Source organism: Siphateles boraxobius, unplaced genomic scaffold, assembly GCF_051911475.1.
Source record: "Siphateles boraxobius isolate OS27281-9 unplaced genomic scaffold, OSU_SipBor_1 35, whole genome shotgun sequence".
NCBI lineage: Eukaryota > Metazoa > Chordata > Actinopteri > Cypriniformes > Leuciscidae > Siphateles > Siphateles boraxobius.
In genome coordinates this window covers 11,982,304-12,009,673 of record NW_027508975.1, presented here as the reverse complement: position 1 = coordinate 12,009,673, position 27,370 = coordinate 11,982,304, and the positions used below count along the sequence as shown (strand labels likewise).

The window sequence follows — 27,370 nt, the reverse complement described above, 5'->3', positions numbered from 1 at the left end:
AAGATGTTTTAACATGTATTAATTATTATACTTAATACTATGATTAGTATTATTTTCAATTGCCACACTGTAAAAAAATCATTGTTGGTTTAACATTTTAAGTTAATTGAAATAAAATACAAAGTATTGACACAGAGTTAATACAAAGAAGGAGATTGGTTTAATCAACAGAAACCCGAAATATTATTTTATCTGAAATCTAAGTTCATTTAAAAATTATGAAATTTCTGTTTTTACAGTGAGTAGTGACTATCATATTTTGTCATATCTGTAGCTATTTATGAGATATCTATAAGCATTAGTAACTATTTGCATACCAGTATGCCTAACTAAAGAATTAGTGTTGTTCTTAAAGAATAATTTGAATGAATGAATGAATGAAGCATTTATATGACACTTTATGTACTATTGTATACCCTTTACAATCATATCAGGGGTCTCTTCTCACCCACCACCAGTTTGCAGCATCCACTTGGATGATGAAGTCACATTGCGCTCACCACACATCAGTTATACGTTGAGGAGATGATAAAGAGTGGTAAACCCAATTCAATGGATGAGGATTATTAGAATGCCATGATTGATAATGAGCCAATGGCGGGTATTTAGCTAGGACACCAGGCTTACAGCCCTACTCTTTTATGCAATGGGATTTTTAATAACCACAGTGAGTTTACAGTATAGTGTACCCATCATTATACTGGGGCTTTAGAACCCACAAAGACCACAGGGTGAGCACCCCCTGCTGGCCTCATTAACACCTCTTCCAGCTGCGACCTAGGGCCAGATTTACTAAACAGGGCAAATTGGCATCAGAGCGCAATTCCATAAAAGCGATGTGATCTACTGACGACACGCACATTAAAGAACACAGATGCAGCCGAATCATTAATGACCAACTTAATCTACCAAGAGCAGCGTAAAGTAGCATCTAGTTTAAGACATGCTCTTTTTTGGCCTTTAAATAATGGCGCAAATACCAGTAAATTGACTAGCGCAAACCTTAGTAAATCTCCTTGCATGATTCATTTAAATGTTCTCCTCCCGTAAATTTTGCGTCCGAAAGGGAAACTACAAAAAATGCATATGCTGTAAGGTCAGCCACAAAAATAACCCTGTCCACGCCTTTTCAGCGCTGCTATTTCACTGTGTGTATTTCGCCTTTTCAGCGATATTATTTCACTGGGTGTCTTTAGTAAATCCTGACAGTAGATTTTTTAACACCAAAAGAGGATTTGCCCTGGGTCAAGCTGTTAGAAAACCTGGCTCCTAGTTTCCCAGGAGGTCTCCCATGCAGGTACTGACCATGATTAACCCTGCTTAGCTTTAGTGGGCAACTTGGGAATAGGTACCAGAAACAACTGGAATATACACCAGAAAGTGAATAGTTGATGTCTGACGCACATATGCCCACACAATTCAAATTTGCAATGTAATAACTACTTGTCACTGCTTGGAAAATGACTATAAAAAGGGAAAAGTAGTATTTAATGAATATCTACAAGTGAGAGTGGAAAGATATGGTCAATACAGGATTACTTGTTAATGATCTACTAGTAGCAGATCAAAATATTTAATAGTTAAAATGGCTTGCTATAATGTTAACCTGTGAATCTAGATGCTAACTTTTTAAAACCAAGAAAGACAAATGGTGTTTGACAGTCTAATCCTAACCCCTCGTGAGAGGAGTGAAGTAACACATGGATATCACTCCACCCACTCCAAGATTTTTCAAATAAAATCAACTTATATATGGACAGTTTCACACAAATATTTATGTGTATATATATATATGTATATATATATATATATATATATATATATATATATATATATATATATATATATATATATATATATATATATATTGTTAAGAAAAATAAACCATCTATCCATATTTCGTAGAAATCCCTGTTTAAAAATACATAAAATTGCATAAAACTTTTGCTGATTGGTCATTGTGTGTTGTTAATTGCAAGCTTGAAGCTTGCCCTTGATTAAAAAAATTTCAATCTTTCCAGTTTAAAGCTTGGGATGATGACAATAAAGTATTCATTAGAACAGAGGAGAAACCTGCCACAACCTTGTATGGGATTAACGATTTTAGACTGAATTATTCAGAATGAATTCATCCGAGAATTCTTTTCTTTTTCGGCTTTATAAATAACTTACATATATGGTAATAAATAATTACATCCAGGCGTTCAGTAAAGAAACTTGGAGCACTAAAGAAATAGGAAATCCCACTTTCGTTTTTAAAGTTAAAACAGAACTCAATTAGTCTGTTGGAAAGATATTAAGATTTTTTTGGTTTATATTCGACATTAAACTCTTCATCCCATACGAATTGTTGTACTTTGTAGTTGTTTTATGATCTCAATCCAATCAAAGTATATATTTTTTCTATAAAAGATATTATTACACTTTTTGAAGGGGGAAAAAATCAAAACCTTAACATTTCTCAGTCCAAGTTAAACTAATAATTTCAGATGCAAATGTTCAAATTTGCTGCATTAATATATATAAATCTTAATATGGTTTAATCTGCCTATACTTCTGATGCATTAGCCTGTCCCAACATGGTCTAACTTCCAGCATATGGGAATCACAACCGAGGTATTTAGTGTGCTAACTCAACAAAGTTTCTCCAATGTAACGTCATTGTGTCCCCTTTGTTCATGATTTGGATTACAAGGTTGGGATGTGTTGAGATTTTGTTCTAAACACATGAGGTCAAATAAAACACAGGCATTGCAGTGTTAAATGCAAGCTGTAAACATCATGGTGTCACAGGTCTGCAGAAGCACTAGATCAACTGAATTGTTAGTGATTTGTCTCATTCAGAGCCATTATGTTGCAACAGCAGAACAATAAAATAACAACATATGCATCACTAAATCTTAACAAAACATTAATTTTTCTTTCATTCCTGGTGGCACTTATAAGTAGCCTACATGCACACACACACACGCACGCACGCACGCACGCACGCACTCACACACACACACACACACATACACACACACACACACACACACACACACACACACACACACACACACACACACACACACACACACACACACACACACACACACACACACATAAACTTTCTTGAAGCAATAGTTGGAGGAGTCTGCGATAGCTTTGAGAAACATGACACAGTCTCATGAGTAAAGGTCATGACTCTAGTACATGTGGCAGAAGGGAATTAGTGCAGACAATTAGGTGAAGTTAGGAGTCATATCACAGAGCACTACAGTTTCTTTGTGACGGTTTGGAAGACTAGACTAATTATAAGAAGCAGCCAATCCATTCATTTGGTGAAAGACTGCCCTATGAAATACATAAAATAATCCAGCAATATTTTAAAGGCCTGTTGTGCCAAGCAGGGTGGGGCTGAGAGCCGTGGGAACAGAGCAAGGCCTGTGGTGCGAGTGTTAATGAAGGTCTCGAGGGTCACCATGATTTTTCCAATTAAGACATGTTCCTGGATCAATATATTTTGTTTATCCCGGAATCAATATTCCTGACCAAAAATGTAGTCATAACCCTACCCCACCCTAGAACCTAGTTATCCCAAAAATCAGAGGGAAGTGATAGTTGAATTACACTGATGTAGAAGCAATTAAGCCTAAAATCTACTGGTTGTAAGCCTAAAATTGACATAAACTCTAAACTTGTCCCTCAAATCTGATTGGTTGATTGGAATATTGATCCAGAAACATGCTCTACTTGTTGAAATCATGTCTCCGGGGTTTATTCCAGAAAGCAGGTTATATGACATACGAATGTTTAAGGGTCAGTAAGCGGATAACCTCAACAGAGGTAATTTTCAGGGTATGCAATAACCATAGCAACCTACTCTCTCTGGCTCCGGAGCAGGTTCTGTTTCAGGGTTAGTTTAATTCAGAGGTGTTTAGCGCATACATGCAACTATTGACGAGGCTCTAGTGGCCGTAACAGATTGCGCACAATATTATATATAGTTATATCGATATATAAAGGGTCGTCCGTGAGGGGCTTTTATTGTTTGATGTTTATTTTTGTGATTAAAGTTACGTTTACTGATTGCCGGTTCCGGCCTCCTTCTTCCCTGAGTCACTCTTTAACATTATTACACTAGTGAGGGGGATTGCAGTGCTGAGGAGGACAGGCAGTACGAAGTAACATTAACCGCCAGTGTCTGCTGAGAGGGGCGGCTGCCGTCCATGTGGGGGAGAGGTCGACGACGTTTGCCAGAGGAGCCTTCGCCATCCACCAGGAACAGAGTCAGAGGCAGTCCACCACGGGGCATCAGCATGGCACTGCGATTGAGGGCCTCTCAGCTGGTTGAGGACTGAGTGGCAGTGTGTACTTAGCCTGGTCCCACCAGACTCTCGTACATTTCATTTTATTTGTACATAGAGTCTGGCTCCACTCCATTGACAAGCGTTAACATCCTTGTAGACGGGCACTCTATTGAAGTTTAAAACTCATTCACCACTAACGGAGCGAGCTGGAAAATCAAACTTTTCCCAAACCCCGTGGGGAGGAGGGCCACAACATCATGGCCACCAACAAAACTAAGCAAAGATTGTTCTTGCTCCGGCTTTAACTTCTTGATATTCGGCAGCGTTGCCACAACGGACCGAATGGCTTCGCTCGCATCTTTATCCGCTGCCATTACTGAACTACAACTCAAAATAACGCACAACATCAACGTAATAGTTCTAAGCCACTCCCTCTGTTCACTGATTGGCCCAGTAAAAAATTGATCGGAGAAAACCAGACTACAGCACAATCCCAGACGTAGTACTGAAGGAAAATGAAAATTGAGCGAAGTACTTAGGAGGGCAGAGCCAGGCTAGTGTGTACTGGGAACCGGAACACAATTTCCTTTTCATTTTCCTCTGTCCCCTCTGTCTCTCCTCATCCATCTGTCGCCTTTTCTCTCGACTTGTCTGTCCTTACCCCCAGGTGCTGCGGCTGTTGTGACGCTCGTGGGTGTCCCACAACCTGTGAAGGATGATGAGGGTAGGCATGCAGGGAGGGGCCGAGAGCCGTGGGAACAGCGCGAGGCCATGGCGCGAGTGTTGATGAGCCGGAAAGAGAAAAGGAGAAGTGACGACAGGTGAAGACGAGTGGCAGTCATCCGTGAGGGGCTGGTGCTTTACTTTCATTTAGTTGTTTGTTTATTTTGTGATTAAAGTCACATTTACTGTTCGCCGGTTCCCACCTCCTTTTTCCCTGAACCTTTAACATTGTTACTCCCATTCACACCAAATATGATAACTATAATGATAACTATATGAGCATCCACACCAATGGACGATAATGTTTTGTTGCCCACTGCAGTTTTGTATTCTTGCGTGCTTAGGTGGATTCTGTTTGACAGCCGTCAATTTATTATTTTATCAGCTGGAAAAAAATGATTCTGAAAGTGATTCCCATTATAGGCCTATCATTCCTCCGTGCCGTTGTCAATATAGAGTTGCTGGGGCGTGGATTTTCCCATTCTCAGGATTAGAACGATTATTAAAACTTTATATAGTTAACTCTGTGAACTGGCCTTAAAGTCACAATGAAATCAAAATTGGCAGTTCTTATTTTCTTTAAAGGGACATTAAGTAAGAATTACTCCCATCTAGCGGTGAAATTGTATTTTGCATTCAAACGAATTGTGCTCTCCAGCGCCTCGCGTTTTCAAATGCGTATTGCATCTACGGTAGCCGTTATGTATCAAAAAGCTATGACAGGATGTCTTCTAATAGCACTTCGTCGAGTTTTCCTTCGGGTGAACAGGTTTGTTATTTCAAACAAACTTCAAATTGACACAACGAACAAACGAATGTTACAGTATGAAGTAATGAGTGTCAAAAACATGAACTATTGTAATTAGTAGTTATGCCTTGTTTACTCGTTATATTTTTTTGAAATATGTGCATTGTTAGATATCATCATCAGATGATTCAAACATAGGGAGAGGAAGAAGTATAGGTAGAGGAAGAGGACAGAGAGGCAGTGGATCAGTGGGATCTAGGCGAGGAGGTGGACGACGAGGAAGAGGAGGAGAGTGAGAGTCAATACAACGATGACAAAGATGCCCAGCAGCTACAAGAGCTACATACAGAATTTATGAGTCTGTATTATTCAATGCGTCTGTTTAACTTTTAACTGTTAATGTTCTTCTGTCTATATAATAAAGTAAACAACCAAGCAATTAAAAAAAACAACTTGTAATTAAGACTGTAACATTGATTTACCTGTCGAGGAGAAAGCAGGACTTCAGCGTCTCTTTTGAATTCTTTCTCCTGCATTAGCTCTTTCCACCGGGAAAAATCAATCAATTACCTAAAAAGTTACTTATAGTCCCTTTAATGGAATATTGAAGTATTTATCATAAATTATTTTTCTGACATTGTTTTTTTTCTTCTCTCCTCTGATTATGTGTTTACTGGCGTGAGGGCGGGACAACCTTTCACTCACATGAGATCACAGCAATAGCAAACCCACAATGATCCAACAATATCAACCCCTGGTGGACAAAATAAAGTCCTGCCCTACATTTTTTCTTGTTTGAGAAGCCGTTTCACTTGGATATGCATATAGGGAACTTTCGTTTCATGCCTGAATTACAATTGAGATCAAATGAAAAGATCTGATCAAAGAATGCAAGATTTGTATCAAGGGTGGAATTTGGATTTAAATGGAATAAAAGAACAGTTCCGTTACTGTGGAAAGAAATGGTGATCATATTGAAATGTCATATACATACACCTACCGCCCACAGGGCAGAACAATTTAAATCTTGAAAGATGGCATTTTCTGCGATCCTGCAACATCCTGCTGTATCTCTGCTGGCTCCATTTTAGCTTCATGAATAATAAAGAGCACTTTCATTTGCAGCACAATTCATATGCTCAGTTTCACCCCAAGATTTTGCTCAAAGCAATGTTTAAACTAGCCAACCACCTGCAATTTAGATGCCTCCTGATAAAGAAAAAAAAAACATAGCCCTTAACAATGAAGCCTTCCCCTTACCTATCACACATATTGGACAGGACAGAGCGCAGATGAGGGTTAATTGGCATCACGCTGTCTCCTGCCTTCTGTCGCTAGCCCCAATTATAGCAGCATGGCTGCCTTTCTCTCAACCTGAGGGGTCTCCAGCCGGAAAACTCAGTTCCAGTGCATGCACCACTAGAGACCGGGCTTCCTCCACACTGCCACAAGGCCAATTTGGCATGGCCGTGCCGGCAGAGAATACTCTTGATGAAATATATATATGATCTTCCTCAAACATGTATTGTTCCGCACTAGTGTTTCTTATCAGACTATACCCCCCTTGACATTCTCCAAATTTAGCAGGAACGAGAGAGGAACGCAGCTCACCAATGCTTAAAGATGCAGGTTGCTCCGTTATTTCACCCTTTGCTTCTTTTCATGTCGTCCTGCCAGGCCCGCATTAAGAACACACAGGGCCCTGGGGCTGTAGCAAACCCATAGGGGGCCCTTTCATAGTAGCCTGTCTTTGGTGCCACAATGTTTTCATACTGCATGAATAATTAAGATTTTTAAAAAAAATCATATCTTTAACACAAAGAGGTACAATGTATTGTATCTCTATCTAAAATATGAAAGATTTTTATATTTTAGATAGATACAATACATTATATCTCTTTGTGTTAAAGATATGATTTTTTAAAATATTAATTATTCATGCGTTTAATGAATTATTCCCACAGGTTTCCCCATTTATGTTTTGCTTTTGCTGTATGAATTGGAATAAATAAAGGACAGAAACAAATAATAATAGATTTTCTTAGTATACTGCAAATGTGTTTAAAAATAATTAAAATTGCAAGGCTCTTCATTTTTTTTTTTATTCATATTTTGCATTTAAAGTTAATTAGAACTGAACTAGAAAGAATGGAAAAAGCATTGTCCTGAAAAGTAAAAAAAAAAAAAAAAATTCTGCACTGTTTAACTAAAATCATGACAGGAAAAAATAGCTCCTATTGGTTTCTATAAAAACAACAATAATACTACTAATACTGATAATAAACATTATTGTACATTAATGAAGAACTTAAGCACTATAAAACAACCTCTATAAAAGTAATTTGTTTACTTTTATATTACCCAATATTTAATGTAAGGCTAATAGGGGTTATGGCAAATTAACTTCCGCATTCTGTCCAACAGATCGCTTCCGGTCCAGGTCTTTTGTGTGCTTCCTGAACAAATAAGCTGTTTTACTCAAGATAGTTTAAAAGGAGCGAGTAAATATGAGGATATGTCCCTCGCATATGCAGATTGATAGGCCTATGCCTATCTAAAAAATATTTATTTTTCACACTAACGTTTAGATATTTAAATAGAATAAAACGCCAATAACAAAGTGATCTAGGTAGGTTAGCTGATTACCTTAAAAGTCCATAGTAGATATTGTGTCAGTTCATTGTGAGCTGTTAACACTTTCTCTGACAAGCGGATGCAATGAGACCAGGGTTCCAATTTGGTCATGCGACGTTGGACATATACCCTATAATAGCAACATTATCAATAAACACCACAATGTCATATTTTTACAGCTTTAGTAACTACAAGGTCATTTCGATTGTAGTGGCGGCGTGTGTATTAAAAAGAGTGTAATTTCCGTTGTGAACAGTTTACCTCAACAATTCAGTTTGCATGGGAGCTATTCAATCTGATTTCAGCTAGGTTCACCAGAGTCTTTAATGTTCACTCCACATAAACACAAATCACGAGACTTCCTCTGCTTGTAAACACAGCCCTGCGTTTCCGGGTCATATGTCAGAACGCCAGCTCCTGCGTCATCACCACACACACACGCGTCACCACGGAGACTGATACGGAAGAGAAGAAGTTGTTGAATAAAGTCGTTATTTTGGGGTTTTTTGGCACACAAAAAGTACTCTCGTCGTTTCATAAAATTTAGGTTAACCACTATAGTCACATGGACTATTTTAACGATGTGTTTCCTGCCTTTCTGGGCCTTCAAAGAGTTAATTAAATAGCTGTCTATGGAGACCCCCCTGAGCCATCGAATTTCATCAAAAATATCTTAATTTGAGTTCCTTCAGGTTTGAAACGACATGAGGGTAATTAATGACAGAATTTTCATTTTTGGGTGAACTATCCCTTTAATCCACGTCTAGCCCTATTGTTAATGCAGCCCTATGTGCTTCAGAAATAACGCTGAGAGTAAAATAAACACCATCTACCCTACAGAGTCTGTCGGAGCAGGAAAATGTCAATTTTTGTTTGTGAACTGGAAGCTGACGGGTCTTATTTCAGTGCTAAAAGACAGAAGGCTATTTGATTATGCACGAGACCTGTCAGATCATTTAGGGCACATTTGTATTACATTCGTATTACATTCATGGTATTGCACATATGCTGTCTGAACTCAGTGAACCAAACCGCAAAGGAACTTTTAATAGAATTACTCACTCAAACGGAAAACATAACTTACAGATATGAATAAATATGATTGAATTTAAATTATCACTGAGGTAAGCTGAACCCGGTAGTGACATCAAAACTAGATATAATAGAAAGATAAGACCCAAAATACACTGAAAACATTTGACTAGAAAGTGCTGAGATTACATTTACATTCTAATTCTTTTAAAGGGATAGTTCAACCAAAAATCAACACAAAATAATGTATTTTGAAGAATGTTGGTAACCAGATGGTTGATGGAAGCCAATGACTTCCATAGTAAGAAAAAAATATATATAGCTACCGTCAACTCTCTGGTTACCAACATTCTTCAAAATATCTTCTTTTGTGTTCAACAGAAGAAAGAAACTCATTCAGGTTTGGAACAACACAAGGGTGAGTAAATGATGACAGCATTTTTTGGGTGAACTACCCCTTTAAGTGATGATAGCATTTTGCAAAGACCATGTGCGCCCTCTGTCCGTGAATGCTGGAATAAATCATGTGCATGATTTGGCGACCTTGAGACGCAAGCTTGGAAAGGAGAAAAAGACACCAAAAAATGTAAATAAGAGGCAATGAAATGCTGCAGCTTCTGTAGTTATATTATACTAATATTTTATTTTACAGAGAAGGGAATATGATATCTTTAAATGTGAATAATGTTTAGCCCACACAAACAAAAGACTGTTCTTCAGTGATGATGCTTCTGCTTAAACTGCAGTCCACAGTATCCACAAGTGCCGACTTTAGTCTCCTTGTCCTGTGAAACGGTTGAATTAATTAATGCATGATACAATAATAAATGTTACATGCAGCATGAAGACAGACTTAGTTTTAATCTCTAAGCATTCAATTAGTTCAACTGAATATGTGACCCTGGATAACAAAACCAGTCATAAGTCGCACAGGTATATTTGTGGCAATAGCCAGCAGTACATTGTATGGGTCAAAATTATCGATTTTTCTTTTATGCCAAAAATAAATAGGATATTAAGTAAATATCACGTCCATGAAGATATTTTGTATGTCCAACCGTAAATATATACAAATGTATTTTTGTATTTAGTGAACGCAGCACAATCACAAAAATAAGTGAACAACCTTAAAGGCGATTTTCTCAATGTTTAGATTTATTTGCATCCTCAGATTCCAGATATTCAAATAGTTGTATCTCTGCGAAGAAAAAAGCCCTATCCTAACGAACCATACATCAATGGAAAGCTTATTTAATCAGTTTTCATATGTTTGATGTATAAATCTCAAAATGACCCATGTGACTGGTTTTGTGTGAGATGTTTCCTGGGAGTACAATTCAAAGGGAAAAATTCAATTTTTTTTTTATTTATTTGCTGCTTTTTTTTATAAGGTAACCTTCTCATTCAAAATACATATTTACCAAGTTGATGTAAACTCTGGGGTGGCCGAGAGCCCCTCCGCCTCCATCACAGGACACCACTCTTGACTCTATGTTTGACACTGGTTCTTCTGCAACCAAGTTGATTGCAAAGTTCTCATTCACCTGCACCAGAGATTAAAAAATGCATGAATGAACAAACTAAGGCAATATTTTACTTTAGAGTAGATTAGTACAGAATGGAAATTGTTAAGAGGGTCTGTAAATAGTTATATTTACCTCTTTTAGTCTACCGATGAATCTAGCTCTTCTCACGTCATTTTCGTCATAGAGCTGCAGCAAAAACAAGCAGCAAAAGGAGTCACTCCAGTACCATCAATACACTGACAAGAGGCAGCAGTATCCTTCATCATTCAATTGCCATTAAATGCACAAACTAACTTACTGCACAACCAATTATTAACAGCAAGATCTGAGAGTTAATTCTCACAACAAATACTAATACTATAAACAAGACGTACATTGAATCCTTTAAAGACTGTGAAACTGTGCCTCACCTGTCCCGTGTGAGTTACTTTTTCTCCATAATTAGAAACCGGTACACTGTATTGCTGGACTGGAACTACAGATAACCTCATGCAATTGAGCAGAGGCTTCGTGTTTTTACCGAAGGACAAAAACCGTGGAAGGGTGGCTGCCATGTTTGCCGCCTGTGATTATTACCCAGCAGCCTTTGCTTTGCTGTGTGTATGAAAACTCTTCATGATTCACTGCTGGCCCCTGCTGGTCGAAAACAACTGAATTAATTTATATTTCTTTGATTTGAGCATTTAAACAATTTACAACCCTTTACAATAAATAATAGAAATTTATTTAGAAAATCCACTCGTTATTTTTAAATAACAAAACAACATTATAACAAAACCTTTATTTCACAATTTTTAGTCCAGGTTCCAATAAGGGTACTGTGCGCATGCGTGCGTTATGACTTTCCTGAAAGTCATTACGTCACAGGAACATGTACACTATACAGTTTCCGCACGCCTGAAGCATGCTACCTTCACATCGATGCATTAAGGAATAAATAGATTAATACACGTTTCAATTGGTATATTCAGACAGGTACGCAATGCTTATGTTTTTGTTTGTATGTCTGACTGTAATCATTGTATTGAAATCAACACATTTTTATATGCCGTTGAAGAGAGAGAGAGAGAGAGTTCAGCCTAACAAGCTAGTTAGCGGTCCATTAAGTGCTCAGTCTATTTTTTATTGCAACTTTGTTGTAATGACGCCCTCTACACAATACTCTCAGTAAATTCATATGTGTGGAATTTAATCAAAAAGTCCGTATTAAATTGTAGCATGCAGCTCTGAATACGAACTAAAAGGACAGAATGAAAATAAATGCCAGTTGTAAGTTAATCTAGCTATTTGTTTTCAAAATACCAAATTAATCAGAGACGACAACTTACTTGAATGTTCTTTACATTTCAATTTCTTTTTCTTCTGTCAAATATATGACAGTCACTCATTTCCTGTCTTTGTTCTCAGACCATAATTCAATACTGTGTATGGGTTCAAATAAGAAAAGAAACGCTACCACTATGTTCAGGCAGTACTTAAAAATATGTAGGCCTACTGTTTGTAATATATGATGCAAAATATGGTAATTTTGGCAGAATTTCTGGACAGAAATTGAGTTTAAAATCTGGAAATCAAGTCAGGGTCACACACCTAAATGTTGTATTTTCTGTTTCACTAGGTGTTGACACCATGGCACCTCTGTTGCTCTCTTGTCTTGTTGGTTCCTTGACTCGGCAGATGTCCCAAGTTGCCAGATGTGCTGCTTCCTGCTCCTTACCTGCAGTAGGTGCACAGAGATGTATCTCCACCATCACAGTTGCAACAATGCGATTTAGGAGATTCTTCAACCCAGTGTGCAAGCCACACACAGCTTTTCTCTCACCCCTGCTTGGACAATGCCAGCAGCTCCTGTGTGTTCAACCATCTGCTGGCATGAAGACAAAAACAGCTCTTAAAAGACGCTGTAAAGACTGCTTTTTCGTTCGCCGCCGTGGAAGGTTGTTTGTTTTTTGCAGATCCCACCCCAGACACAAGCAGCGGCAGGGGTGAATTAAGACCTCAATGTGTGTTTTCATGCCACTGGTTGTTTCTCAAATGAAGACTTGAGAATCACTTGTGTTGAATGATGTATTTGAGCATGTAAAGATCATAGAGTTTCTAATAAATATTGGCATCCACATCTGGAAAGATTCAAAGGTTTTGAGAATTATTCACTTTTTTTTCTCCTTATATTTTCATATATGTTCAGGAGAGTAGCAGTTGCCTAAAGCAGATCCAGACCGTAAATATGCATGCAAACCCACTGAATATTATACAGGTTGCTAATTAAAAATAATTCAAATTCAGACTTGAATCATGCACAGCTATTTGTAAACTGGTTTGGTCTGGCAAGCAAGTTTTAAGGAATATTTGGCTGTTGAAATGTCAAAGTGTATAACTAGAAAAACATGCTTGACTTTTCCAGGTCCAGAATATTAATAATAATAAAAATGAAAGATCTTTTGATATTTCCTGGTTTTTCATAACTGCAAACTGAGGATGAAATATATTATCCCAGTTAGCAGGAATTTATTTGTACAGCAGGGGGCGATGCTACATTTCTGAGGCTGCACGCGATTTGATTCAAATGTTTCTCCCTAACCTAAAGACTTTTATTATTATGTCTTTACTTATTGCAGCCTATATAATAAGTTATAACATGCGCACGTTTATTCTCAGAATTTTATATAAAACGCCTTCAATGGAGAAGCATGAATGGAAACTAGTTTGAAAACATGACACATAAGAAAGGACAACTGTTAAGCTTCAAATTATATGTAGACTGAGTTAAAAAATATGATTCTTGTTTGAGCTCTGAATGCAGTAATGATCCCCATTCTCAACACCCCTCAGCTGTGGCCGATTATGGAAAATTGTTATGTTTACAAGATCCCAACGGGTTAAACACGTGCATGTAAATTATTCTCTAGGCAATAGAGCTGGAACTAAACTGTTATGAAAAGCACCGAAAGTTCCTTGTTGTTTTTATTTGTTTGCTTGTTTTAAGCGGTAGCCCTACTGTAAAGTAAAAAAAGACAAATTAATACCAAAAACAAGGGTGAGTAGACCGGTAACAACCTCCAGTCCATTTCGTTCGAAAAATCCAGTGTTTGGATGATGTCAGAACTTGCGTCTATCACGCATGCGCACCATTAAAACGAGCATGATGCTGCTCGCTCAGTAAATTACAGGAGTTGACAGCGTCTAAGAGAAGCCGAACGCTGGTTGTTTAAAATCGACTTGAAGCGCACGTAAGACCAGGAAAATCAAAAAAGTTATTTAGTATATAAGAGCAGCACCGCGCGGACGCATTTGCTTTTCCTTTTATTATTATTTTTATAGATACATGTTTACTCTTTCAGCATGAGGATCCCTCACAGAAAACTACACACGGCGGTGGACGGAGGAGACTCGGGCGTTTCTGCACACTTCAAAAATCCTTTCGTACACGAGTTGAGGTTTACTCCTCTGCAGAAACTCAAGGTAAAGTAACTGTAAACTATAAACCACGATTTAAAATTGTCCTCCTCACTGAATACATCCGCTGGAGAGAGAGTGAAACGTTTAACGTTAGCAGAAGTTATGGTTGCTATTTTCACGTTACGGCACGCTGGATATGATCTGTTTAGGCTCGTCGTGCGTCATCTGCCAAACATGAAGAAAATCTTCCTGAGTGTCCCCAAATCGACAGACTGTTTAACATCTTTAAGCAGGTGTAGATACTCTGCAGGTTAAATGTCAGAATTCGTTGTTGTTTTACTTGCGTCATTTCTTAGGATACAGTTGAATGTCTGTTTGTTCTTTATAGTTGTGAAATCTATAGCTATTATTGTTTGATTCAAAAGTGCTGATCTACATGGGGTCTACATTGAAGTGAACCGAAAATAATCCGGGTGTACCTTGTTTGAAATACAGATTTACAGATAGCTAAAGGTTTTTCTGTTACTAAGCTTGTCGTTATTTCAAGACTTTCTTTTTTAACTTGACTTAACAAGCCAAATATGCCCGTAGTGCAGAATATCTTTTTCCATTGTATTCCGATATCACTTTCATGAAAAGCGTTATTTATTTCCTGTCACCATTGTCCTAGAGAACCTGGAAATATCAGGCAATTTCAAAAGTGTGATTTTTAGGCTGGGATGATTCATGGAAAAGTCAAGGACATTTCCATAGTAAATACCACCTTTGCATTCCTTCAGCTAGAAATGACTCTTTGTTCATTGAACTTATTTCACAAAATTTATGGAAACTTAGATGGATAAAATCAATTCGTATTAGATGCACAGTGGCACTGAAAAATTATTTCTCCTTAAAGGGTAACTAAACCCTAAACCAACTTTTTTTAGTTAATGATCTGTAAGAATGGGGCTTTATTAGTGCTGTTCATTGATTTGAGTAACTTTTTTGACATTTGGGTATAAAGTGTTTTAATTCTACCATATATGGTGTAAAAACGTCTGAGTGCTGCCCTTTTCAGGTTGAACGGTGGCTACTGCAGTTGAATTTTCCTATTGGTGGTTGCGGTGGTTTGTGACGTAAGGGGTGGTGACGTAAGCAGGTTCCAGCTCACGAGCTACCATGCCCTTGGCAGTATAAAAAACATCTAGTTTCGTCAAAACCACAGTAGCGAGCGAGTCAGGAGTTGGAATTGCGAGTATTGAAAACGATCAGGATGAATTAATGAATTAACTGGACTTAACACTCTGGTCTTGTCATATTTCATAGCTATGGGTATCTCCCTACAACAACGTTTGTGTGCATCTTACGTCATTGCAAACGTGCAGGGCGCATGACAGAAAACACTATGCGGGTCAATAGCCTATATTGTGTTTTTTATTAATTTAGTGCTATTATGCATAGCTGAGTAAACAACACAGGTTTACTGTGTGTGTGTGTGTGTGTCGCATAAGCTGTCTTTCCGCTGCTTGCAAAAGGAGATTTCCATTTCCATTTATTTGTTGCCCTGTGATTGCACTCACTATGCGCGAATACACTGCAGACTCACTCTTGCACGTATCCAAGGTAAATCATCAACACTATCATCACTTACATGTTTTTTATTTAACTAAATACATCATAATCGGCTAGAATGCACGTGCAGGATACTTTTATTCCTGAACGAGTGCTTACCCGAGTCCGTGTTGCTTTCACATACACGCGAACCGCAGCACGGTTCGGGAGCAACCGAACTCAGACAACCTCCTCCAGGCAGTCTCTGGTTCGGTTGCCCAGTGCGCACCTGGGTCCACATGACAGCGTTCACATTAGCGAATTTTCATGCGAACCGTCCCCCGTTCCGAACTAAACTGCCAGTGTGAAAGCCCCCTCAGAGTCTGACAGCAGCTGTCAATTAATCCGTCTCTGCGGGTCTCAGGTGCACGCCCCCCCCGCTCAGCCCCGCCCTCGGTTGGTCCCCTCTATCTCCGCTGGCCCACTTTTCCAGCATTTTTCAAATATTGCCAGTGGGTGGAGTCAGGCTTTGACCAGGGGTTTAGTTACCCTTTAAGCATTTTTTTTTTTGTAGTTGCTTAGTGTTTTGTTGTGGATCTGGACATGCCATGAGACAGGGTGAATGCTTTGGATAAAAGCGTCTGCTAAATGAATAAATGTAAATGCTAAAATTAATTATTCCTCTGCACCTTGATAATATTAATAATATTAATATTCTCATATTTTATTGATATGTTCAAACTTCAAAGGCTTTTGCCCTTTGCTGGGCTTGAAAAGGGAATAAGTTTGTTTTAATTTGTTGTAGCTAAATGTATGAATATCCTGAAGCATGATTATGGGATTTGTATCCATCCAATTCTGAGTGATTATAGGGTTTGTGATGTTTTGTGTTTTTAGTAAGTTTTTTTTTTTTTTTTTTTACTTTTGGGTAGTTTAAAGGGTTAGTTCACCCAAAAATGAAAATTCTGTCAGTAATTACTCACCCTCATGTTGTTCCAAGTTCCAACCCCGTAATACTTTCGTTCATCTTCGGAACACAAATTATGATATTTTGGATAAAATCTGAGAGCTGGCTCACTCCTTCATAGGCTGCTAGGTAATTGCATCTGTCGGTCCAGAAAAGGTAGAAAAGACATCGTTAAAATAGTCCAAGTGACTACAGTGGCTCAACCTTAAGTTTATCAAGCGACGAGAATACTTTTGTGTGCAAAAAAAAGGAAACACAAAAATAACAACTTTATTCATCTATTCATTTTCTTCTGTGTGGGCCTCTGACGTGAGTTCACGAGAGCGTCACGACGCATGCGCAAGGGAAAATTGACGTGTTTCCATTAGGGCATATTTTTAATTCGCAAGCTTAATGTTTTAAAATTTAACGTGTAAATTGCAGGTTAACTACCACAACCAATTAATGTGTAAATTAAATTGCTCAATATATATAAACATTTTTGTCTTAAAATGCGTTAAAATAACATTTATTGGGGTTTCTTCAAAGGTAGCATGTTTTTTACAGTAACTGGGTGATGACGTCATAAGAGGGAGCGCGGGCAGTAATGCACTCACTCTGTGTGTGCGGGTTGAGGCAGAATAAAACAATTCGCGGGACTCCCGCAAACTAGAAATATCTATGAATAAAACATAAAAACTAATACATTTTTATTCATCTGTTGCAGAAAAGCAATAAGAACAACTAAAACAAAATAGAAACGATTTACAGGCCAGAGTTTCTATTTATAACATGTTTGCAGCGTTGAGCGATGTAGCCAATCACAGACATATGTGTTGATTTCTTGAACGCAATGGCCAATCAGAAGCATTTAAGATAGACTCCCCTCACTGCTCAAAACTGACTTTTTGTTCAGTGCTGCTGAATTCTGTATGCTGGCAAATCCTAACAAACAAAGTGTATATATTTACACGCGCTACGCGGTCTAGATTTGATACAGACACCCTATTAGGAAAAAGGGGTGGGCTAATGCTGACCGATTTATTACACATCCAGAAGAATACATTTGAGTCGTTATAGGCTATGGTAATTATGGAGCATAATAGGAATAAAGTTGTGAAAAAAAATTATCAGTGAGGAAAAATCTGAGGGGGCATGTGCACTTTGAATAGGCATGACACCACTGCTTTGTACAGTGCTTGAAGTGGAAAAGAAAGGTGCCGGTACTCTCTTGCATTGGCAAATCATGACATTTGAGATTTCTACAGTGAAAAATCCCCTCTCGACCTGCGAACCGGCTTGATTATGCAGAATAAGCAGGCTCACCCTTCTCATTAATATATATACACAAAACACGCACTCGTTAACTCCATCAGCAATCAGGGCTGGACTGGCCATCGGGCATACCGGGCATTTGCCCGGTGGGCCGACGTGCTTTTTGGGCCGATACAGATCATTCTTTAAAACAAATATAATTTTTTTTTTTTTGTCTAAACGGCCCATAATACTCGTACATCGTCGGCCCATTCGTTTAGTTTTGCTTAATTGGCGGCGCTGGGATCTTTGTGCCGGTGTAATGCATTGGACAAAAAAAGTCTTCGTAGTTTTTTTTTTTTTACAGACCGGCCCATGAAACACATAGATCAGCGGCCCATTGGTTCTTTTCTTGATTGGCACTGGGCTGGTCCAATCACATCTTTAAACTCCTCTCCCTTCGGGCTCTGAGTGCGCGTGCAGTGTGTATCTGTCAAAATAGTCAGAGATGGAGAAGAAACGCAAGGAATGTGCAGAGAAATAGCGTGAAAAAAAAGAAACGGGCCCTTCAAGTGTCTGATGAGGATATTGAGGAGGATCAGGAGAGAATGAGTGAGTGTAGAGAACTGTGGTAAGCAGAACTAGGCAACTTTCAGAAGAACACTGAGGCGATGAGTATGGTATGGAAGCTTGTTTCCGCCACAGAATGAAAAATAAAAAAAGGTAATTGCGACTTTTTATGTCACAATTCTGACTTTATTTCTCAGAATTGCGAGATATAAAGTCAGAATTGCGTGATATAAAGTCGCAATTGCGTGTTATAAAATCAGAATTGTGAGATATAAAGTTAGAATTGCGTGATATAAAGACGCAATTGCGTAGTCTGGCTAACGCCAGACCCAATCTTGTTGAGAATTGGGTCTGGGAACCACATGCGCAATTTCTCGTATTTGAGGCGTGGTTTCAGAATGCCCGTCGCAGTTTATTGGGTGCTAAGAATGTCTATCAAATATGCCTGTACGTAGCTCATAACCAGTCGTTTCGATTATACCAGATGACGTATGTAGAGCGACAGAAATTAGACAAGGAAGAAGTCTACAGACATAATGACAATAAGATATTAATAAATACCACTTACCATTTATATGTTAAATGGACTTCATCTACAACGATGCCTATCAGGTTGGTTCTATAGAACTCCGTGGCTAACATGTCTTGCCACTTTGCGCTCATCCAGGCCTCGGGACTGCCGAACAGAAGTTGGTATCGACCATTTTTAATCGCATTTTCTTTATCAGGACTCAGGTGAGTGGCAGAAATTCCAAGCTTAACAGCCTCCTGTACCTGGTCATCCATTAAGGCGATTAATGGCGAAACAACTATGACGACTGGGGTCTCGCGAAGCCCCATTGCCTTAGCCACTAACGGGGCTAGTTGATATATCAGACTTTTTCCAAAGCCTGTTGGTAGCAGGGCAAAAACATCATTCTTGTTTAAGAAATGGTTTAACGCCGAAAGCTGTTCTTTTTTCAAAATGAACTTGCATTCTAAACTACTTAGACATTGTTCTAAGGCTGCATCAAAGAGTAGCTTCGCGTCTTCAGCCATGTTAAATCGATATAAACAAACTGTTTCCGTGTGTCGCATAGATGTCGTCATCGTCTAGCTGCTCCCTCCCCGTTCTGTGATTGGTTCCCTAAATGAGGCGAAAAATCTGGCCATGGTATCCAGACTGCCTTTCAACGTGAATTGAATCGCGCTGCGGTAAGGCAGTATGGGGAAACCCAGGCTAGCAATTGCGTGTTATAAAGTCAGAATTGTGAGTTATAAAGTCGCAATTGCGTGTTATAAAGTCAGAATTGTGAGGAACAACATGAGGGTGAGTAAATACTGACAGAATTTTCATTTTTGGGTGAACTATCCCTTTAATAGAAAATGCAACTACAAGTAATAAGACATACTTAAAAGATGTGATCCACAAACAACAGATTGTGCCGACAAAATTTTAACTGCCCATTTTACGAGAAGCTTTTGTGCATAGCCTGCATTACTCTCTTAGGTTCTGGAAGCTGTCCTCCAAAAAATGTGCAGCACAGATAAACGTTAGGGTTATAAAGTTCAGGAACAGTGTTTAAAATAAATTGTAACCACTCTAAGTTCGTCAGCCTTAGGAAGGTCAAACAAATACATTTTGGAAAAGGGGTTGAAAAAAGTGTCTCTTTGACACAGCAGTAGCTCAACCAGGCCTTTTTTTGAACTTTTTTTGCCTAGGGGTCAAATTGACCTGGCATGCTGTGATTTAAAAAAAAAAAAATTTGATCAATGATCATGAATTCTTTAAAACAACTTGTTTCCCACCCTCATCAATATATTTTGTATATTTCTTGAAGTTATTTTTTTATCACTACCCCAAGAATGCATAAAGGGGGTCAAATTGACCCTTATTTATTTCCTATGGAATTTTGACTCAATAAAATCCTTCACAACTGACTGCAAACTGGCGAGACCCTTTGAAAGGGGACAAGTACGGTCACATTTCATAAATCTGATGAGGCCAGATAATTGGTTACTAGGAAATAGTCCAGTGTATGATCTATCTCTCTTTTTTTTGGTTCCATTAGTCCACCGTTATTTTCTAATATAACATTCTTAAAAAAAACAGCAGTTTGAAGGATCCAAAATAAGCAGTGATGATTCACCTGATTTCCATATGCATCACTCAAAGATAAATGGAGCTTTGTGGTATTATGAAAGATCTTTTTAATACGCCTTAGGGTTAGAAACTCTATGAAAAAGCACAACATGTATTTATAGCTTTAATTGAATCTACGTGCCATATTGGAAATCGGTGAAAGTAGGTGATACCTTTTTCTTTGGCGGCTTTTGTAAATGAGAGGAAATTTCTTCAGACATCTGTTCTAGAGAGCTATTGGCATTAAAATGTTATGGGCCTTGCTGACAGTCAAGTGGCAAGCTGGTAAAATCAATGAAGACCAATTGAAAGATCACGAGCAGGCTTGGAAAAACATTTGCATGAATACTCCATCACGGAAACCCACTCTTGCTCACTCGGTTTCTTTTTTATTTTTTTTTATGGCATTGCTTCATGCACGTGTCACAACAAGTGTTCCTTTAGTGCTTTTTTACAGTTACGTAATGTGTCTTTGAGCAACTACGGTCAAGACAAGCAGAATTCCTCAGATTCTCTGTAACTCGTCATTTTACGGTGTCTGTAGGCATTGTAAGTCTTAGTGTGTTTCCTGCACTGAGCGTAGAGCTTATGTTGTGGTACAGTGGGATCCAGGCAGACAAGCAATGATTATATCAAAGATCAAATTTGAATAAGGAATAACAAATGTATTAAGTAAATAGTTTATAATAAAATCCAAAGTATTGTACCTAACATATGAAGATTGTGGAGATAAGAGTATAGAGAAAGGACAAATTAAGTAAGATCTTTGCAGAATGAAAGGAGAGGTAGAAGAGATGAAGAAGCAGAAGATATCTGTAAGTGTCGGAAAAACTTACATCTCACTTAACAATCTGTTGTTGGTCTGATAAGAAAGGTCAAACTGAATTATCCATTGTGTCAGTAATATATGTCTTCATGCTAAAGGGTCATGATAGGTCGTTGTGACCATTGCGACTTGCAAGAGAGACCGAAATAGATGCAGGAGGTGTGGTTTTAACACCTTCTGAAACAAAAGAAAGCGAAGCTTGCAAATTTCAAATATCAAATCTTACGTTGTGCACAAATTCCGAGAATATAGTCACTTATGCAGTACTTGTAAGGCGTCCAATATCTAACAACATGAGTGTCAAAATAGGCCTATATCTTTTCAAATAGGAAGATTTGCAGGACATTTGAATAAGAGTCATATCCTCAAACAATATTATTACATTGATAAAATGAAATAGAATAATCATAAACGGTTAACAATAAATCATTAATGAATGTATGATCAAAATAAAAGATATAAATCAAGACATTATCATAAACATTGACCATTTTGGATACACCAGTTGTTAGATAGGAATGCATGGTATGTCGGCCACCATATCGGTATTGGCCGATATATGTTAATTTTTAATGTTATCGGTCCGATAAGAAGATTTGTCTGATATCTTAAAGCCGAGAAAATAATGGATTATTTCTTTCAGCTGAAACACTTTGGATGCGCACTGTTCTGCTGATGGTTTTGAATTGTTTGAAATATGATTAGAATTTTATTTGGTAAGGGAAGTTGGCCATAGTAGTGCACTTAAACTGGTTCAAACTAGGCTACTGTGCTTTTTGTTTGATTCATATTGAAGTGCTTGGGACATGGCTTTTAATGGTGAGACTTTTGTTTTTGTAATCAGGGCTCTCAAAAATTATATAACAATTTGGATCTAGATTTATCGGCCAATATATCGGTTATCGGCTTTCAAATATAAAGAATTGTCGGTTAGCGATTTATCGGCCAAAATGTTCATATCGGTCTATCCCTGTTGTTAGAGATAACAATTGATGGTGATCTGAAAGGAATGTGGAGTAAGCCAGAGTTGTAGGATCTCCTCAACCGTAGGTGGCTGTGAAGTGCTCACAGCAAGAACTGATCTTAGTTGATGATCTATGATTTACAAGAGTCATTTTCCTTGTTAACATGCATGATTGAGATGAGATTGCATGGCAAACAGTGGAATTGACCAAGACAGACCCAACAGCTTCCTGCTGTCTTGTCTCCACACACTCTTTTAATGTGATAGTTTACAAAGCAGATTTGGGTTCTGGCTTAGTTAAATGATCATCTGGAAGTCAATTGAGTTTTGAAAGGGCCACAAGCTCATACAGTGCTTAGTCCCTACCTATATTACATAATAGTCTGACAAGTGAAGTCTGACATGAATGTGGTTGATCAGGTTTGAGCATACCTTGAAAAAAAGTCTCAATTAATATGGCCATGCTTCTCTCAAAATTAATTTGTTCTCTGCATTCATTCCACCAGAATAATAATGACAAATATGGAGCAAATAAAGTTAAAATAAACATTATGTATTATGTCCGAAAGATCAGTAAATGTTTTTAGGAAATTAAGACTTTTATTCAGCAAGGATGCACTAAATTATTCAAGAGGCAATAAAGACATTGCAATGTTGCAAAAGATTTTTATTTCAAATAAATGCTGCTGTTTTGAACTTTCTATTAATCAAAGAATCATTAAGCAGAAACATTAAGATGCACAACTGTTTTCAACATTGATGATGATAAAAATAATAAGAAATGTTTCTTGAGCACCAAATCAGCATTCAGCAAAATTAGAATTTTTTTCTGAAAGATCATGTGACACTGGAATTTTATTTTACCATTACAGGAATAAATTACATTTTAAAATATATTCAAATAGAAAAGTTATTTTAAATTGTAACAATATTTCACAATATTACTATTTTACTGTATTTCTGATCAAATGAATGCAGACAAAACATGTAAAATTCTTACTGACCCGAACTGATTGTTAGTAAACGTTTTTTTAACATTTACAAAAAAATGTAGTCCTATCTATTTATTATATATTTTAGCATGTGGCTTCATGTGATTGCAATGTGACTTGACGGGAGAGCTGAATTGTTGAGCTCGTGCAAACATATCCACGTCGTGTGTTTATTTTGTCGTGTTTAATTTGTATATTAATATATTCATCTAAACGCCGCTCTCAGCAGCTTGGGTGGCGTCGGAATGTTGGCTAGCAGTATACCGCTGCTCAGGTATTTTCAACTTCTTTTTACCCCCAAGCGAAGAACAAAAAAGAACTTTGCCGTGAGTATACCAGGGCCTTAAGGGTGTTTTTTTTTACCCGGACCAGTAAGCAACCACCTTGAATACCCTGAGAAAGCCATAGCAACTACTCATAACACCTTAACAACCTTGAGGTTAGGCTCTTGCATGGGCTAGGTTGTGACTCTAAGTAGCTCTTAACCCTTCTCAAAGAGATAAGCATCGTCCGCCTGCTCTTTTACAGCGCTGCTAAAAGCATCAGATGCAGGTTAGGATGGAAATGGGCTTCTTAACCAGCACATCCCCCTCGTCCTCCCTTAGGCTGAAGCAGATGGAGAGTAGACATGAGGGGGAGGCTGTTAACAGGACCCTATAGGCTGGGATCACGGCTGCGCCTCTCACTCCTGGGACATTATACAGTGGGTTGGGGAAGGTCGAGACCGGGTTATAATTCTTGTTCTCAGCAAATTAGTTTAGCTCTTTCTTCTGTTCGAAAAGTAAATGTGTTTTTTAATTTTTTTAATTTATTTTTAAATCCCATTGGGAATAAGTGCTTTTGTATGTAGTCTTTCACTTATACTAAGTTTTAAGCTAGCTCCTTCTAGCTCTCTGCCGCTCCCTCCGTTTCCCAAGAGAGCCATTGCCCCAGCCTCTAGCTCAGTTTAATCTTTCTGTCAGGGCAGACTGCAAATGTTGACAGCAGCTCTAGATAAATAAATAAACACTAAACCAGCCACACAGTTCATCTCCTCCTAATGGAGGCGTCGCGTGAGCCCATCCACTTTTAATCACCGCTCTCAGAGAGATGCTCTGATCTCACAATGACAACCTTAGCCCTTTGTGTCATAACTAACTGCTAGTAAATTCAAAAACATTGGTGTCATTTTACAAATTAGTTGTTTTTTAATGAGAGACACACAGAAATAAACTTATTCTAGGCTCAAAAAATGGAGCAGTGGTCAAGAAACTCACGCTTTTCGTGTCGCAGTCGATTTTTCTTGGAAATTGGAAGCACATACTCTCAGGCAGATTAAATATTCATTAACCATTCCGGGTCTTAATGTGAGCTCGTTCCTGTCTTCTGCTTTGTCAATAGTTCTTGCGACAGTCTGACAAAAAAAAAAAAAAAAAAGAGAAATTCGTAGCTTTCAGCTGCAATCAACATGGTTTTTGTCCATATATATTTTATAAGCTTCAACAAGATTGGTTCTTAACATGCTGATTTAGCCCTCTAAATTGTATTATGTGTTCTCAGATCTAATAGTTGGTTGAAGCATTTTTTAATTTTGGAATTAAGTATCTTTTTTATTTTGCATGTTTATTTTTAAATTAAAGCAAACAACATGATAAATATACTCCAGAATGAACCCAGATTTTTTTTAAGCTTAGCAAGACCTTGCTCCTGGGGTCTTTTATTGTGTAAATATTGTGTCTATAGTGAATATATATATATATATATTAGTATCAGGTTGAGACTTATGAATTTCCCTTATGTGTATGTGTTTATACAAAATGTAGTTTCTCACACTTTTTCCAGTTGTTTATTTTGATTTGTCTTATTGCATGCTTTTACAATATATTTCTGCTTGAGTCAAATATACCATGAATATAAAGTGCACAGCTACTTTTTGGTTAATCAGTGTTAACGCTTCAATAATATCTGTCTATTGGATTTGTTTCGGTTAGAGAAACAAAATAAATGTATGTGAAAATAATTCATTTTATTTTTATTACTATTATTAATTTTATATGTACAGCATTAGAGTCTCTGTCCCAAATGTTACATGAACGTCAAAAGAAAAAGAGTGTTTAAGCACAAAAACCTTCTGCTGATCATTGTGAGCTGAGGTCTTTAGATGTAAACCATTGATAGGAACATGAGATATCTGTGGTCAAGAGGTCATCAGAAATGTTGATGCAAACCTAATCTTGCTCCTCCGATGATGCATTGTATCAGTAGCCAGTGTATTGTTGAGAAAAGCCAGGTAAACTTGAAGTTGTGTGTGACAGACACAGGATATTCAGAAACATTGAATAGAGTTTGCAGGATAAAACTGTTACAGTAGCTTTCATGTACAATCCATATCAGATACTATGATCTCTCTTTCTTCTGCTTTTAAAAAACCCTTTCTCATGGGAGAAACATCTAACATCAGTTTACAATTATCTCTTCATCAAATCCTGTTCCCTCTTATGTCCTTCTAATGTGATCTTGTTTTCCTGATTTGCCTATATAAGCGTGGCATGTGATGTCCTTGTGCTCTGAGCTAATGTTTATGTTAGTGCAGTCATGAATGGCTCACCATACGCATTTAATTCTGGCATTGCAAAAGCATAATTGGATTTTGTGTTATTTTGAACTTTGTAGAAATCAGTGGTCTCGAATATATAAAATGTTAGTACACACATTTTTTTTTTCTACAGTGGATAGCTTAATTGAATACACCCATGCCAAAGTTGACTAAAAAGAGGAATAAAAAATCATCTTTTGGAAATTGATCTTAATGCCTTAAATGTTGGATTTTTCCTCATTTTTTTAAATTAAGGACACCAGTTTTCTTTGTGAATGAATAATGTATCGTAAATAAATAAATGTTCTTTTAATGTTCATAAATGGGTGTGTTCACTTATGCTAGGCACTGTAAATCCACATTTTGAAATACTAGACTATATTTGAGTCCTATGAAATACCTTTTCCTCAGTTTTAGTGTTCAATTTGTACTGTAATTAAATTTGAATTAAATACAAAAGCATGTATAATCAATTGGGCTGAGTATTGGCAAAAATCTGGCGATATGATGCGTATCATGATACATGGGTCACGATTCAATATATATTTCGATACTGTGCATAAGGTGATATATTGGGATTTTTTTTAAAGTAGGACTATAAGACTATAATTTTAGAAAAAGTATTATTTAAAAAAAGACATGATGTGCATAAAAGTCAAACAAGTTTATTTTAGGTAAACAATTAGGTACACAGAAAATCAAACTGCCAGTTTTGGATTGTGGTTCACAGGTTCTTAGTGAGCAAATTTTTATATGCTCAAGTAGGCCATAATAAAAGAAAATACATAGCCCCTGTCACAATACATAACATACACATTATCTGCAATCTGTAAAAAGAAAAGACATCTGTCTATGTCAATAAAAAAAAAATGCTTGCACTATTCCTAGTACACAGGGTACATCTAACACGTTTTGTTGCAAAAACACGAACACGATTCCTAAAGGAAACATTGAGGAACAAATGTAAATTGTCAGTTAAAGAAAATACATAGCCCCTGACTGTGACATCTAGGCTAATGCATAACACATAAGGTGCAATCTGAGGTGCAATCTGTCTTTAAAAAAAGGCTCCATTGTTTGCACCATATAACGGAAACTTTCGTTTTCAACCACACTGAGCGGGCGCATGCAGGGTTTCCCATACGTTCATTTATTTGTGGCGGCCCGCCACAATATGGGGTTAGATTTCGGTCACAATTCTGTGCGCGCAATACACTGTATTTTCTTATGTACTATT

General features: G+C 37.6%; 2 protein-coding genes and 1 long non-coding RNA gene across 3 annotated transcripts in view; 2 read left to right on the top strand and 1 right to left on the bottom strand.

Moving 5' to 3' along the window:
* Window positions 1–10,044: 10,044 nt before the first annotated feature.
* On the bottom strand, window positions 10,045–11,563 carry ndufs6 (NADH:ubiquinone oxidoreductase subunit S6). Its single transcript, XM_077196691.1, has 4 exons — window positions 11,366–11,563; window positions 11,088–11,141; window positions 10,851–10,973; window positions 10,045–10,214 (listed from the first exon to the last, which is right to left on the bottom strand). The coding sequence occupies exons 1-4, from the start codon at window positions 11,507–11,509 to the stop codon at window positions 10,146–10,148; spliced, it is 390 nt and encodes a 129-aa protein (XP_077052806.1). The 5' UTR covers window positions 11,510–11,563; the 3' UTR covers window positions 10,045–10,145.
* A 263-nt stretch (window positions 11,564–11,826) lies between these two features.
* Window positions 11,827–13,082, top strand: LOC143702639 (uncharacterized). Its single transcript, XR_013190482.1, has 2 exons — window positions 11,827–11,930; window positions 12,574–13,082. It is a non-coding gene; the product is annotated as an uncharacterized LOC143702639 (long non-coding RNA).
* Window positions 13,083–14,024: 942 nt separating this feature from the next.
* Window positions 14,025–27,370, top strand: part of lpcat1 (lysophosphatidylcholine acyltransferase 1) — a 36,368-nt gene continuing 23,022 nt past the window's right edge. Inside the window, exons 1-2 of the mRNA XM_077196419.1 lie at window positions 14,025–14,185; window positions 14,297–14,417. Of these exons, the coding sequence (XP_077052534.1) occupies window positions 14,298–14,417 (120 nt within the window). The 5' untranslated portion in view covers window positions 14,025–14,185; window position 14,297. The remainder of the gene's footprint in view (window positions 14,186–14,296; window positions 14,418–27,370) is intronic.

What these genes read in the sequence shown, in the direction of transcription:
- ndufs6 (XM_077196691.1), bottom strand. Translation starts at nt 11,509, where the DNA reads ATGGCAGCCACCCTTCCACGGTTTTTGTCCTTCGGTAAAAACACGAAG. An exon ending in AAGTAACTCACACGGGACAG is followed by an intron (nt 11,142 to 11,365) that starts GTGAGGCACAGT and finishes TTTTTGCTGCAG; the next exon opens with CTCTATGACGAAAATGACGT. An exon ending in TCATCGGTAGACTAAAAGAG is followed by an intron (nt 10,974 to 11,087) that starts GTAAATATAACT and finishes TCTCTGGTGCAG; the next exon opens with GTGAATGAGAACTTTGCAAT.